General features: G+C 40.3%; 1 protein-coding gene across 1 annotated transcript in view; it reads right to left on the bottom strand.

The window, feature by feature from the left end:
• Positions 1-15,906, bottom strand: part of fndc3a (fibronectin type III domain containing 3A) — a 42,822-nt gene that overhangs the window by 9,209 nt on the left and 17,707 nt on the right. The window contains exons 4-15 of the mRNA XM_079246562.1: positions 7,177-7,253; positions 6,823-7,069; positions 6,422-6,712; positions 5,863-5,921; positions 4,408-4,574; positions 4,267-4,326; positions 4,049-4,187; positions 2,946-2,999; positions 2,726-2,850; positions 2,371-2,545; positions 2,016-2,102; positions 419-557 (exon numbers count right to left, since the gene is read on the bottom strand). Of these exons, the coding sequence (XP_079102688.1) occupies positions 419-557; positions 2,016-2,102; positions 2,371-2,545; positions 2,726-2,850; positions 2,946-2,999; positions 4,049-4,187; positions 4,267-4,326; positions 4,408-4,574; positions 5,863-5,921; positions 6,422-6,712; positions 6,823-7,069; positions 7,177-7,253 (1,620 nt within the window). The remainder of the gene's footprint in view (positions 1-418; positions 558-2,015; positions 2,103-2,370; positions 2,546-2,725; positions 2,851-2,945; positions 3,000-4,048; positions 4,188-4,266; positions 4,327-4,407; positions 4,575-5,862; positions 5,922-6,421; positions 6,713-6,822; positions 7,070-7,176; positions 7,254-15,906) is intronic.

Raw genomic sequence — 15,906 nt, 5'->3', positions numbered from 1 at the left:
TTTGCACATTTTCTGTGATCTGAGACAGGTCATCAGACTATGACAGCAGGAATAGTTTTGTGCCGACTTGCTGCTGCCACCGAAGATAAATATGAACCTCCTCACATGGTAAAATAAAATGTTTTCTCAACTATTGGTATGTTTTTTCTTTTTGAAAAAGGGAAGCGGAGACCAGGTATGCAGCAGTGAGGTATGTGTTCACCCAGAGAGGTGTAGAAATAATCCTCGCTGATGTCTGAATATAGGAGAGGATTGCACATCTACTTTACACACTACCTTGGATGCCATCTGTCTCATCTACTGTCAAGCAGAAGTCCATGTATAAAAAAATAAAACAGTGAATCTGTAAAGTGAACTTGCCAGGCTGTCGACACACAGAGCTGAGAGGCTTTAGGAAAGGAAACAGAGGAATTCTCACCCCAGGCCATTCTGAAGCTGTTAGGCAGGACTTTTCCTCTAATGACAGGCCTGCAGGGACAGCTGGGTCTGTCTGGCTTTGTGATGAACTCAACCACCTGACTGGGGTTACTCTTCCCTTCTGAGTTGTATGCTGCCACCTGGTGAAAATGCACAACAGTGATCAGTAATAATTCCTATCAGAAATCTGGCAACAGTTTGCATCGAAAGTTAATGAAGGCAAACATAAAAGGCCATTACATTTCCTGATAGCGAGCACTAATTAGACCGAGATGCAAATTCTGTTGCCTGCAACTAAAATGACCCTTGACAAACACCGCATTATCAACAAGAATCTGAAGAAAGTTGAGAACAAAACTGTTTAGAAACCACAAGCATTGCAATTAAACCGTGAGCCAAAACAGCTTAAGTGTTGTTGCGTTTCAGAGAGAAACATCTGCAATAATACACACATCTCTGAGCCTGCTGTGTGGAGCTCATTCACATTAAACAATGAAAAACTCCTCAGCACCCCTTCATACTGTGCAGCTGGATAATTGGTATGAGGGAACAAGGAATTTCCATCATTTATGCATTTTTAATGCATTCGGTTGATTTCTATCAGTAACATTTACGCCATACTTGCTCTGGTAAAACTGCGGGGTATGAACACATGCCTATTTGAAGGGAATTAAATTGTTATAATAGCAACACATATTCATAAAAACATGCTGGTAATATGTTTGTAATTCTAAATTCATTTTAACCAACAATTTATCCCAAAACACCGTCAGTTTTATCCCACAGGGCAACAAAGTTTCTACTGTTAGTCAAAGTGGAGTCAACTATGTTGGGGATCATTGTTGTATTCAGCAAAAAAAAAAAAAAATCATGGATAAAATACCAATAATTCAATAATTATAGGAGGTTTATGACAGAATATTAAAGGATGAAGGAAAATGTAGTTTAATCTGTGTCAAATGTTTTTGTTTTGTTTAATTTTTTTTAATGATGCTCTATGATGCAGGGGTTCCACATAGGTGAACTACTACAGCAAAAGCCAAATTTAGGAGGTTTAAACCATCTATAAGTGTATTTGTGAACATATTTCCTGTTAAAATAAATACATTTTTATTTTTAAGGGTGAAGACAAAAAATCTGTCTCATGAACCTTTTATTTGTAAATCTACCTCACATGCAGGTCTTACCGTTTAAACAGGATCTGCTGTCTAAATGAGGTGACATCATTCAACTTATTATTTTTTATTATCAGGAATGACAGCGAAGGTGTGAGATAGAGTGAGGGAGAAAAACAGAAACAGTGACATGGAGAGAAACACTCTGTGACATTACTGCAAGCCAAAAGGCCACATATTGGTCAAACGCTGCTCCATCAGCTTCTCACTGGGGCCCAACATGTGATCCACGCTGGAGTCCTCCTGTTGATGCTGTCAGTTTCCCACTGCTTTGCTGGCAGAATCCTGTAAATGGATGAGTCATAGGGCCGGCGTGGGACTTGGTACCCCTCCCTCCCTGACGCCTGGCACCCTCTGCTCATATATACTCCACTTCCAAAATTAAACCTGCAGATAACCAGTTCTGGCACTGAGCTCTCTTACCCTAAACTTGTACTTGGTGCTCCTGTGGAGATTCCTCACGGTGCAGGAGAGTTCGTCACCATCGTAGCTTGGCTGGAAGCCATAGCCCTGGGACAAAGACAAATGAGGGAGAAAGAAAGCAACAAGCTGAGCAATGACTTACTTCACAATTCATGTGGCACAGAAAACAAAGTAGTCCACAGGAAAAACCGTTACATGAAGTTCTCTGTGTTTTCTAACAGGAGCTTTATCTGCAGGCAGCTGCTTAGTATAAAAAATGCCACATATGTTTCCAACAAAAGTGTGAAAAAAACCAATAAGATGCTAATTGTATTTAACTAAATTAAAAATGGAAATGCTGACAAAATACACTTACCGATCCTTCCTCCTCCATCTCCAAAATATAGTAGATATCATCCTCCTTTGGAGAGCTACTGGGCCTCTGCCACTTCAGACACAGCCAGGTCACCCCCGCCGTGTCCAGCTCTGGAGGGAAGGGTGGCAATGGCACACTGCATGAGGTGAACAGGTCCACCACTTCACTGAACTCGCTGGGGAGGACAGAGAGAGACAGAGGATGGGACAGAATGGGAGGAAGAGACAGCAGAGGCAGAGTGAGAGATGCACATGCACAAACACATGGAGATGGCCAATGGAGGAAACGGTAACATGAAAATGGACAACAGTGAGGGTGCAATCCAGGAAATAATCTAGCATGTTACGTCACCTACCTTACACCCATGTCATTTTTTGCTGCGAGGCGGAAGGAGTATCTTGAAGCTGGGGTAAGCTTCGTCACTCTGTACTGCTTCTGAGGTCCGTAGTAGCACTGTTCATACGCGCTTGTTCCCTTCCCCTGAAGGAAAAAACAAAAAACATGTTTAGTTAAATATAAAAATACTATGAAGCTTAGTGGCACACATAACAAATTACAGCATAGTTAAATTTTACCTCATCCCATTGAAGAATGTAGTTTTGGATTTTGGAACCATTGTCACACGGAGCCTGTGGGTAAAGCAGACATTTTTACAATAGCTCTGTTATAAAATTATGTACTACATGTATTTGACTAAGATGTTGACCATTTCTTTGCTTGCAGATGAGACTACTATCTTTCCAAGACAAAATAAAACGGAACAAAATGAAAGAAATGCACAAGGTTGCAGCTGGCCTACTCACTCACTGAAAACCTGGTGTTGTAAATTTCTTAAAACTGCCACTAGGGATGTAACGGTCGTGAAATTTGAGTTGCATTTTAGAGCTTATACAGCAACTTTTGCAGATCATACATCTTATAAAGAAGATGTGAAATGGAAAACCATTTTTAGCTGCATGTCCAACCAAAAACCCTCCTACAAATACTGGATGTGTCCCTTTTTGTTAACTGTAAAATCCGAATGCAGTGACAGCAGTGCTGATGTGTTTGGCTTTGCAACTTTAACTTCGACTTTAATGTCAAAAGAATCACGTCAAAATGATTTTTTTCCTTTTTTTCCCCCCCGAAATAAAATGTTTGAGAACCAATTTTTATGTGCAAACATGACCAGAAAAATGCCCAGTTGCACGCTTGTAGTAAAATGGATTGACTCTACACTCACTGGTCATGATGCCAAACACAGAATGAAATAATGTCATTTAGTGAGTCAAACTAGAAAGATTATTTCCTTCTAATTGATATTGTGGATTATACAATACTACATATCAATAGAGATGATAATAATGAATGTGAATAATTGTAATCAGGTGATTATATAATTATTGACAAGCCTTAGCATTCACCAACGCAATGAAAAAACCTAAAACCTGAGATTTATGTCATTTTCTATTAGCCAGTTCAGTGATTTCAAATAGTTAACCTTTTTATGATTAACCAAATCTTAATGTTATGGCTACGGCATTAAATTATAAGAAATACCTAAATAACATGATAACTATACACTCACTGTGGGGTTTATCACATAGATGCTATTCCCATTTGTCCCCTTGTAAAAACTGAGAACTGTCTGCTTTGAAACCCCAGCTCCATCAACCATAAAGCTTTTTTTTTTTTTTACCTTCCACTGGAGTACAAGTGAGTTCTTGGTCCCACTGGCCTTCCTGGGAGGATTGGGAGGATCTGGCTCACAGCTTAAAGTGGTAAAGCTCACAGCCTCTGACGGACTTCCCAGTAAACAGTTGCACATTGCTTGGACCCTGAAGAAAAACAACATGTTTACACAAGGTTCCTCTGTGTGTTGACAGAGGCTAAAGCAGGGTAGGGAGTTACACCAACCTGACATGATAGTCTGTCGCTGGTCGGAGGCCCTCTAAAGTTGCATTTAATTCCTCCCCACTGCATCACAGGAAAGCAAAAATAGTATTATTTAGTGTTTTCATGTGAATCTAAAATACCTCTTGGCGTGTTTGTACTCACCAGTATGCACTCTGGTATTTGCCATCTTTGCCGCTAACAGAGATGGAGACCTCAAAGCTGAGGGGCTCTGGTGGGGTGCAATCTTCCTCGGCACTGCCGTTTTCATTCTCTGGCCTGGTGGGCGCACTCCAGCTGACTACAGCTCCTTTGGCCTGGATGTCTGACACCTAGCCAATGACAATTCACATGTCTCTCATACTGTCTTTAAAGGGGTGCTATTATGGTATTTGGAGTTTTCTGAGCTTTCTACAGTGTTACAGTGTTGAATCCTCATCAGACATGTGAACGGCACTGTTTTTTATCACCTAAACGCATGTTTGAGTTTGAGTTTCAGCACTTGCTCCGTTCGGTTTCCATAGCGACAAAAAATGCGTCGTTTTAGAGAGTTTTTTCTACTTGGAAATCCTTGTGACGTCCCGGGGGATAAGGTTCGGTAATTGGTTACCTTCTACTGGTTAACAAGGGCATGTACAAATACATCAGGCGGGTGGAAAACGTGGGATAAAGTTATTTCCAACGATGGCTGGTGAGTTTACCAAAGAGAGACATCCTGCTGCATTCGTTGCTGGGGGTTGCTGTTTTCCACTTCGTTTTCAGGGTCTGATTCAGGTTCCAACATGTAGGGCTGTATGCTATGTGTTGACATTGTATTTTGTTTTTTTTATTGAGTTCATGAGCCTAATCCTTCTGTTTATGAGATGTTACAATGACGGTGAAAGCAGGTGCTGTGCGCGCTCCCGATATAGCGCGGTGGCGGGAGGCGGGGCTTAATGTGGAAGGATCTGACAGCCTACAGAAAGGGTCGGTCTTAAGTAAATAAAGCCATTTTGTGACAATAATTTGATCAATCCCAGCCCTTCTGGTCTCAGAAATAAAAATAAATTAGCCTGAAATGCACATAATAGTTCCAGTTTAAAAACAAAGAGGAAAAAGCTCCACCATAAAAAGTTTCCAATTTTCAGTGCTAAATCATACAGAAGATTTCAAAGCATGACTTTTTAAAACAGTAATGTAACTTCTTAGTCGATCAAAAACAGACATGGATCAAAATATGCGAGCTGGTGCAGCGCTGGGAAAAGGTTTTTTAGCTGCAGGGATGTGCTTTGCAATACTAAGTTGGTTTTTTTTTTTCATTCTGTTGGAGGAGGTTTAAAAATAGCCTGAGCTTGACTCCAAGGGGGGGGTTCATATGTGGAAGAACTCATTCAGGTCAAGTTTGTAACTCCAACCCTGTGCCCTGGGGCCTCACCTTGGTCTTCTACTTCCCACAGTTTAAGTCACAACCATTTCAGAAACCGCTGTGGTTTGTAAAGGGCTGGAAAAGAATCCACATCCTACCAAAGCTGCAATCTCCAAGCCCGACAAGTAACAAGTCATCATGGATGTTACCGGAATCACATATAACCAAGTAATAAGACAAGGACAGAAAACACAAGTTAGAGAAGTGAAACCCACCACAGGTTTACTGATGGTACTCAAAAGCGCAAGCAGAGCCTGGGCTTCTTTGTCCAGTTCTGAAAAGAAAGAAAAACAACCGAAATTAAGACAAAGAATAACATAGACATCTTGCTGTAGTAAAAAGGCCAAATGAGTAAATATTCCTGGCAAATTCTGTTTGTTTCTACTGGATTTGGCTGTTCTGTAGTGTCAACTAGCAGTGGGTTTGTAGCTGATAGCTGCTAGAAAAAGCAAACAAATGATTGTAATATCACTCCATGAATACAAAACTAGTTGTTAGTGTAACTGTTTATTGTTTTCTCAATCAACACCAAATGAAAAAGGGTAAAACTGTAACTTTAACTGCCAATTGTAGCCTAACTAGTCGTAAATCCAGCACACATGAGCTAACTGGAATCATGCAACTGTTTACACACTGTATGATCCCATATACTGGTGGTAAAGTGGCGCAAGAGCTCATCAATCTTCGTGAAGTCACAAGGTGTAATTAACTGAAGTGACCATGAGGCAGAGGGGGAAAAAACCTTGGCAAATCTGAACGGTTACAGCTCCTCACCTCGTGACTCTCCATTTTTTCCTTTGCCAGTCTGCTTATCAGAGCAGGCGACTGCGTGCCGATGTTCTGCATCCAGCCCTTTCCCACCAATGCCATTCTGAATGTCCCCAGCTGGAGGGCTGCTGCAGCACTTCTGTGGTGATGACGGAGGGCTATCCTTCATCTGCCCTCCTCCTCCACCTCCCTGACGCTCCTTCAGTTTTTTCTGAAGACGTTCGTGAGTTTTGTTAGTTCTGTCGTCTCTGTGGACAAAGGATGGGCGGCCGTGTGGGGAGTGGGAATCTGTAGAGACTGTGAAAACAAAAAAGCAAGACGTTTTTTAAGATGAAGAAGCTCCCAGACAACAGAGACATAAACAGCATGTCCACAAACCATCAGAGCGGTTGCTGACTTCAACTCACCCTGATCTGAGAAGATATGAGCTGGATGATACTGGGAGATGTACTGGGAGCTCAAGTCACCCACGCCCCCTGCCATGCCTGTGTACAGGTGAGGTGGAGGGGGCATCATGGCAGGGTGTGGGATGAAGGCAGGCAGGTGTGCATGGGGTGGAGGTGGAGGATGATGGAGAGGGGAATGTCCCCCTGGGTGGAAATCTGGCTGCTGAGGTAAAACCAGAACCCGCCGCACTCCGTTCTCTTCTATGATCTGGAAAGAAACAAACACACACAAGCAACGGATATTAGAGCTGCTCAGTTTGTAGAAGATGATGATGATAACAAATAGAGGACAGGAAACATTTTGGAAATAAATACCTGTGAAACGTATCCAGGAGGCACATAGATTGGAGGCACTGAACCATTTGGAGACATCATGGGAACCTGAGCAGGACCTGTAAAGGAGGAGGGAAAATGATCAAACTCTCAGCACAAACAGCTGATTCATCTGCAGCAGATTTGCTCAGATTGGAAAACTGTCATTAATTCCCTGGTTTGAATCTAATAGCTCTAGAAAGACAGCCTGCAGAAAAATAGAGGCAGAAACGAGGCAAAGTCTGACTATAAGTAGCGGAATTAAAAACTCAGAGTTGCACATTTGTGAAACGATACAGCAAGGCTTTGTCTACTTTGCTGCTATATATGGTTTTTCTTCCAATATTTAGTAAAGATAGTACATAAAATTTACTGCAACATTTGGAAAAATATATAACTCACGTTATGCAACATGTGGCAAATAAAAACTGACAAGTTATAACCAGTATGAACCTCTGGGAGCGTAAATCCCCACACACTTATTTCATATCAACATTTATTAATGTAATAATTAATTTACTTAACATCTGTGGATAAGAAAAGACAGAGAAATGCATTTTTAACATACTGGCAAATTCATGACCACTTTACAAAAGTGCTGAGAAACAAAGTTTCCTCCTCTGTTGGAGGAGGCCAGTTCAATGGCTTAGCTCAGCTCAGGGATGTGACAGCTCAGCAGAAAGCCTCCAAGAGAGAAACAGAGAGCAATCTCAGAGCCAAGTTTGCACATTAGCACATTTCTCATCTTTTAAACCCAACACAGAAACAACAGGGACTCAATGGCAGATATAGTGGAGACCAGAGGGACTCGGCATGACGAAAGGTTTTCTTTATTTAATCAGAAAAGGTTTAAGGAGAGAAAACCTCAACGAGCAGCCAATATGGGGTCAAAGCTACAGAGAGAGGCCTATGCAAAAACCTAGTGAGTGATTGTGTGTTTGTTGGCGTTTGTGAAGTAGTCGACCAATTTACAGAATGAAAAAAAGTAAAGAAAGAAAATAAAAGTCACTGATGACATCCATACAGACAATATCAGCCAACCAGGAAGGGTCCACTCACAGTTTCAGGGCTGGAGGTCAAAGTCTAGTGATCTGATGTGGCTAAATAAATCTACTTAAGTTGTATTAAAATGGCATTTAACTGGCTGAGACAGACCAGCTTAGAGGTACAATGAGTGCACACTGGAGTGAACATGGACAAACCTTTTTCTTTGTTTTTCTTAGAGATTTCTTAGGTTTTCTGTGATATTAGTATAGTAATAGAATAAAGCAGAGCAACAGCTGCCTCAAGAATGGGTCTGACCCCTGCAGAACATACAGTGTACACACATCATGCTTGCCTCTATTGTCTACTATTTTATGATTTAATACTGTCAAGCATCAGGCATGTTACACCATATTATGATCTCATCCCACTGATCCAGAGGAACTTGCCATTGAATGGTTCTAACAAACAAGAACCTCACAGCAAGCCACAACTAATCTATGGAAACCATTCCCTGGTAATAAACACTTGAATCAAACTCATAGAGGTAGACCTATTATACCGAAATCAAAAGGGCCAATACACACCCCTGGGAAACACAGTCTGCACATGAAGAGCATGAACACAGTCACACTGACCTGATCATAATTAATTTAATTTTACAATACAATTTGCCAGGGAGTTCAAAGTGTTTATTGTTAACTCTGCTCACTTTTAAGATAAATCAGGTGGATATTATGCTGCATACTGTTCAGCTGTGCAACAGCCTAATAACTGATTAATGCAACTCTACTTAGTGCTGCTGATTCTGACTAACAGCAAAACTGATGAATCACATTTGTGTCCTCATGTGTCGTCCATTTAGACAGAGAGCCTGTATATTCAGACTCGGAGACTGTAGAGATAGGAAGACTGGCAGAGTGAGAAAGCTGGGATGACGGACTCTTATGCTACTGATGGAGAGAGAGAAAAGCAGAGGTAGGGTGGAGAAAGGGGTGCATGGACACCCACTCTTTTACATCAAACTGGCGCAAGACTGTTGACATAGATCAGATTATAAAATAAAAATACATACATTAAAAAAAAAAACAAAAAAAACAAGCCACATCCCCCTCCCCTCCCCCGAGTCAACTGGAGCATTGGTAGTGCCGACGTGGCGATGGAGTGCCAGCCTTTCCAGAGGAAGCAGCCACAGGAAAAACATCAGTTGTCCTCCAGAGGAAGGAAAACAAACACACAAACACACACAAACACACACAAACACACACACACACACACACACACACACACACACACACACAGATGTGCCATTGTTGTGAGCCAATGTCGAACATTTAGCCATTTCCTCGTGTCTGGAAATGGAAAAAAGATCATAACGTGCATACAAGTGGGACTTCACACAGGTTCTCTGTGGCATGCTGCAAACAGAGAAGCCTAGAAGACATGGAGAAGAAAAAATGGCAACCATGTGGGCACATTGTCAGGTCTAATCAGATGTACAAATAGACTATTGAGTAAACCGGGGGAATAAAATGAAGTAGGGAAGATATCCTATAAACATTATGTCTGGGTTAATAGAAGGTTGTTAACAAACAACAGACATTAAAAAGAGAAAAGAAAACAAGACAAGATGACAATGAAACACAGGAACAGAACCATATTATATGAAGCAACTCCCATGAGCCAAATGAGAAAAGCAGGCTTGGTTATTGATTAGAGTTTATAAGTTGTGTCCATTTACAAGTAAAGAGCAGAGATATTGGTAAAGGGATTTGGAAGGTCACCTAGCAAAATAAATTCTGCAAAACTAGGGAAAGAATTTAGAAAAGTTATAATCAAAATAGTAAATTATAACATTTTTTGAGATGACACCTTATAAAGGTAGATTAGACCTTCCCCTGATCAGGAATGTGCTAATGTAAAGCAAGCCTAACACTCACTAGCGGATTACACAACCACATGTGTAACCTCAAAATGTGTCAGTAGCGTCCAGCTACCAGCAATCCAACAGAGACAGAGCAGGAGGGAGAGGAAAGCGGAAACAGCTTTCTATGTTGATCAGTGAGTAAACCAAAGTCGACGGGAGGAAGCAGTGCAGAGAACTGCGGAAGGATTTAATAAGAACGGCTATTTTTTCTCAGGTGTTAGTAAACTTTGATTTCCTAATATATCAAGCCATCCACGTGGTTCTTGCAATCCTACCAGTATGAATGATGTTTACAGGAAGGAACTGAATCTGTAACCTTCATGCGTGTGCTTGTTACAGAACATCACACCCCGCTGCTGCGGCTGCTTTTCTGAGCCAGGCTAAACCAGAGCAAGAGAAAGGCCATGACTGCAGGGGCCAGATCTTTCCTCTTCTTCTTCTTTTTTTGTAAATAATGAATAATCTAGCTTTGTTTAGGAAATAACAGATTTCACTCTAAAAGCTCCATCTCCTCCTGAGTTTCATCCATTGGCAAGAAGTTAACCTCCCAAAACCCAGATGTGATTTCATAAATGCATAAACAGCTGAGATGAAACAGAATCATGAAAATGATTTTTTTTATACTTTACACTTCTTTCTTGTACAGTAATGGCAGAATGAATGCTCACGCTTTCTTTAAGCCACTCACTGCCGCAGCTGTGAATGAACCATCTGCACGCCAGTTTGTGTACATGTCCTTGGAGTTAGGTGGGGGAGGTGAGGAGTATAAAAGGAAAGTGCTAATGTGTCTGATGTGTCTGGTGTTTGGAGTCCAATTAAGTGAACATATGTGAAGAGATGGTTTTGTGCAGACGGTGTTGTGGGTAAGGAAACATTGATACCATAGTTGTGCATGTGGCTTCTCTCCTAAACTGATATTATCTAGGCTTTCGCAATCTTGGGGGTTTGGTCCTGTTAAATCAATAAGAAGTAGCAGTCCAATGAAATTTAACAGGACACATAACGGGCTATAAAATGTCTTCATTTAAACAAAAACTGAGTCAAAATGAAAGAATGGTGTGAAGGGAGAAAAAAAAAAAGCTGAGGAGTCTGAGATGGAGCTTTTTTCCCCACTCAGTTTCTCTAAACATTGCACAGTCTAATGTCACTGGGACTTCTACTTCTGAGAAGATTGGCAACCACTTTTAATGTCCACTTGTTGTATAGTCTACTTTAGAGTGTGTGTCTCCAATATCATGTCAGATGTCTCGCCTATTAACACACACCTGAATGTTCCAGGCCAGCAAACTGACAAAGTTTAGACTTGCTAACCATCACTTCAGTGCATTTGATCAACAGCACTTGACTGCTACTTAACCTTTAAATTGCTACAAATGCAGGTGTACTTTGTCTTTCACATGCTGCTTTGACAATGTCATATGTCACAGGATGTTTTTCATCTGCTCAACTAATTTCAAGACTTGAAAATGACCAGGTGATTTTTATGACGTCCTCATACGTAAAACACTTAACAGTCCAAGAAGCTGCTTACCCCCCCAAATGAGAACAACTTCCAAGCCTCTCATCTCTTCTGAATGTCAAACATAGCAACATCTACCCATTTCTGTAAGCGACTGACAATCACATCAATTTCCTGCTGTAATTGGCACACTATTTGGGGATAAGCAAGAAAGAAGCTCAACTTTTCTCACTGGATCTTTTTTCCCCATTTTAAAACAACTGTGGCATTTTACATTTGCATAACAGTGAAATCTGATCAATTTCAACTAATGGAGACGAGAGCTCCTGAAAAAAATGTTATGCCTATAATGGCCAACCTAGTCCACCTTATACCACTTCAGCTTATTTCACTACATCTTAAAAAGTCAAGCGTACTTTGCACACAAATGAAGAAAGATGCCAGCTGAAGAACAGAAAACAACAGGAATGGTAATATGTCTGTCAAAGATATGGTATCAGAGAAAATAGACATGCAGACTGAGTCGATCACTGCCCCACAGGAAAAATCATGCTTATTCCCCAAATAACAAAGATGCTAGAGTCACCATCTTAAAATTTGTGGCACATCTCTGTCTGGCTCACAAAGCCCATTGGAACCACACAGCGCTTTAAGCCATCACCCAAGGAATGAATCACACAAAGTGATGGTGAATCACCAAAAGGCTTACTCAGAAAAAGAAGTGGATCTGATCAACGCAACGGTCCTGATACTCACTTGCCTCATAAGTCACCAAGCTACAGAAGCCTACAATACAGCCTTCAGATCAGGTATCTTGTGGTAAATTCTGAGAGAAATTAACATAGGCAGCACATGAGGTGAAGTTATGAAGGCATGTTCACATATAGCACCCCCCCCTCAAGGCAAGGGAGATAATGAGCACGAGGAGGCTAAATGGTTACTTTACGGTAATAAGCTCCCCGTGCTAAAGATCCCACCTCCAAGGCAGATATCAAAAAAGCCAAATGCCCTCTATAAACTGTGATTTTCAACATTGTCTGTTCACATTAGGCAAGCTGTCATGCTGTCACGTGCACATCATGCCTACCTAGCTGCTAAAAATACAATGTTTAACACAAAAACTAAATTGGAATACATCACATCCTGAAAAACACGTGGCATCCTAATCAGTCGAGATTCGTATCTTTTTCCATTTCTGTCAGATCACTTTTTTAGGTTAAAGATGATAGCATGAACATATGCATGACAGACGCCTAAGTGAGCAGAGATAGTCCATTGTTGCATTCAAACAACAAACCAAACCAACCACATACGTATATCCATGCTTGCCTGCACTCATAAACACACACACACAGACGCGCGCGCGCTTCCTCTCCCTCCTTGCACTGCAAACGGTGAGTCATCCCTCTATTCACGTCACAGAGAGATGAGTGCACCCTGTGACAGGCCAGTTAGTAGCAGTCACACTGATCTATGTGGCACCTTTTAGTTCCAGGTTTTTCCTCTGATGGAAAAACTATGTATTCTTGCTCCCCATTACGAACTTTTACTCAGCTCATAATGGAGGGCTGGTGTTACAGCTCAGTCAGACAAAAGCAAGAAGAAGATCCCCAGCTGTGAACACACCATAAGATGCTGTCCTTGCTCCTCAGAATCATCTTTTATCTCTCATCTTGCTGCTTTGTTATCAGGTACTTTAGGCTTTTTGGTTTATTGTTATTTAGATACAGCTTCAGACAAAGGCTCCAGACTTCAAGTTGTCTCCAAAAAAAGATATTAAATACAGGTCGGTATGTAGGTGACTGCCTCTCCTGCTGCCTGGGTCACAACAGGTGTCAAACATCATTCTGTCATAAATCTTTATTATCTTTTTATGTTTTATATCAACGTCACAAGTTAAGGAAAAAAGAAAAACACTGTTGCTATGAGCACAGAGAAATGACTCTCGTGTAGCAAGCCATAAACAAAGAGAATCATTTTCAGATCAATGGTTATCAGCCAACTATTTATCATAATGGTTTACAATTATGGCCCAGCAACACTACCTCCAACAACTCCGCCAGCTGTTTGACGTTTATGCTGTCAGAAGCATGTTAGAGCTACAATTCATTGTTGCTGTCACAAAACCTAGACAACTGTGGAAAAGGAAACTGCACACATCAAGATAAATAGGAATGAGTAACACATCCAATTTATTCATCTGAACTCCTTTCCTAAATGCTGTAATTATGCAATATGCCTATTTCACATGATAAGTCACTGGCTTGCTATTTATCAGTTGTCAAACTCAACAGCAAGATCAGCACTTGCAGCAGGGGGGATGTGAGGAACCAAAACTAAATCATGTTCGATTTCTAAGCTTATTCTGTATCTTAATGCTTTAGCCTGACCGATTATCGTGCATTTTCAAGAACAGGTACATAAACTTTCATCACCATCTTCAGGAGAGTAATCAAACAAAGCCTTACAGTGAACATCTGACTCACACTGGAAGCTTGTGGGGAATGGATCGTTTAATGGCTATTGCGGACAGAAAAATATCGCAGTGCACAAAAAACCCATCTTAATGCAAACACAGGCTGCAGTTTTTAATGTATAGCTATTCTTTAAGCATGGTCATTAACTTATCAGCTTATTGTCTCTTTAAAAATTTGTAGGCAATGTAAAAAGTGTCATAACACCTTCTTTCCAGAGGTTGCATTAACGATGTTGAGAAATGGCGACTTGACATCCTTGGAGGTGTCATGGTACTTTGAGTTAAACTTACTGAGTGGAAAAAAGGTAATCCACTCTGTGGAAGAAGGCTGTTTGACTGAATGTGTATTCATGTGATTTGCATGAATAATTTTTCGGCAATAATTGTTACTGTATAATATTCTGACAAATCACTAACAAGACAGATGATTTATTCTTTCCGTTTTAGGTTCTGCATTGATTTAATAATTTTGTATTTGTTTCATAACAAAATACATCTTAAACAATGTATAGAGAACAATTATAGTTAAATGTTAGTCTGTCAAGACAACATCAGAGTAACTTTACACCTATTTGAAAATGAGAACTGCAAAGATAATTATATGATTTTTTTTTTATAGTTTAAAAAGGTTAAAATATTTACCAATAACTTGAGGGGACAAATGGGGAAAAAAATTTTAAAAGAGGAATAAGAAAGTAAAAAAGGACCACATTGCTAACGTACTTTACCATGAGCTCAACTTTGGGTTACAATTTCATTCTTACACATCCTGAACAGGATTAAAAAATAATAAATAAATAAATCAGTGTTCTTTCACCTTAATTTTAACTGACAAATCCTGTTATTAAGCTTGGCCAAGCTTTTGCATTTGCATGATTAATGTTCTCAACATAAAAATGAGGTGCATATAAATATTGGGAAATAAAATCAATTATTTTAATGTCCATATTCCACAGTTAGGTTGCAAGGATCCCTGTCAAGTCCAATAGCCTTTAACTCCAGATAATATTCTCTTGTTATTCTCCCAGTTTGGTGACTAGTGGCAGCAGACTTGTTGACTGTTTTACCACCCAGGGGAAGTGTCTAAATAAAACCGTGACGTAGGCACATTCCCTTTATTTGCTCAAACCATGATATGCATTTGTGACACTACGCATGCTCGAAGCTGTGAGACATGACAGCCATCCTTCTCTCCTTTCTGTGAAAAACAGATCATTGCAGCACGGTCAAAACCTCCCTTTTTAAAAGCACACAAGGAAAAAAGCTGAAAAGCTCCAGGTCCCAGTGATTACTAAGAATTACACAGTGTGCAAAGATATAACTCCCTGTAATCCGGGGCTTGAAACTGTCTTTTACACTGGTACCACTGGTGATCCTTACAGGAAACTAAGTTGAAAATTTAGGAGCACCGCTTTAACAAATGTAAATATAACCATTTTAGATTGGTCCTTTTTAGGCACAAGTTGCAGCAGTTTGTCCAGTCTTCCTTTTTTTTTTTTTTTCACCAAAATAATGCAAATGTCCACATTCTAAGTTCAACATATTCTGCAGACAATTCAAAGATTTCTACTTTAAAAATGTTTCATGCAACAACGCCGGGGCTGGGCAATATAATGATATATTGTTTGGATGATAGAAAATGTCTATCGTTTCATATGAGGATCCAATGTTTACGCCACGATAAGGTGCTTTACTGCAGAATTTTACGTCAAGATGGGCTTTACGACATGCACGCTGCAATATATAAACAAACATGGATTGTTTATATATCTAGCTAGAAAGACGGTAGCAGACGCGTTTCAGAGCAGGATAATTCACTAAAAGATGACTAGCCAACCAAAACTGATGAGGTTGTTCATAAAAGAGGGGAAATTTCTGTCAAATGGA

This window comes from Telmatherina bonti (genome assembly GCF_933228915.1).
Source record: "Telmatherina bonti genome assembly, chromosome: 9".
In the NCBI taxonomy this organism is placed as follows: domain Eukaryota; kingdom Metazoa; phylum Chordata; class Actinopteri; order Atheriniformes; family Telmatherinidae; genus Telmatherina; species Telmatherina bonti.
Note: the sequence above shows the minus strand (reverse complement) of the source record. Positions and strands in the feature narration are given on the sequence as shown.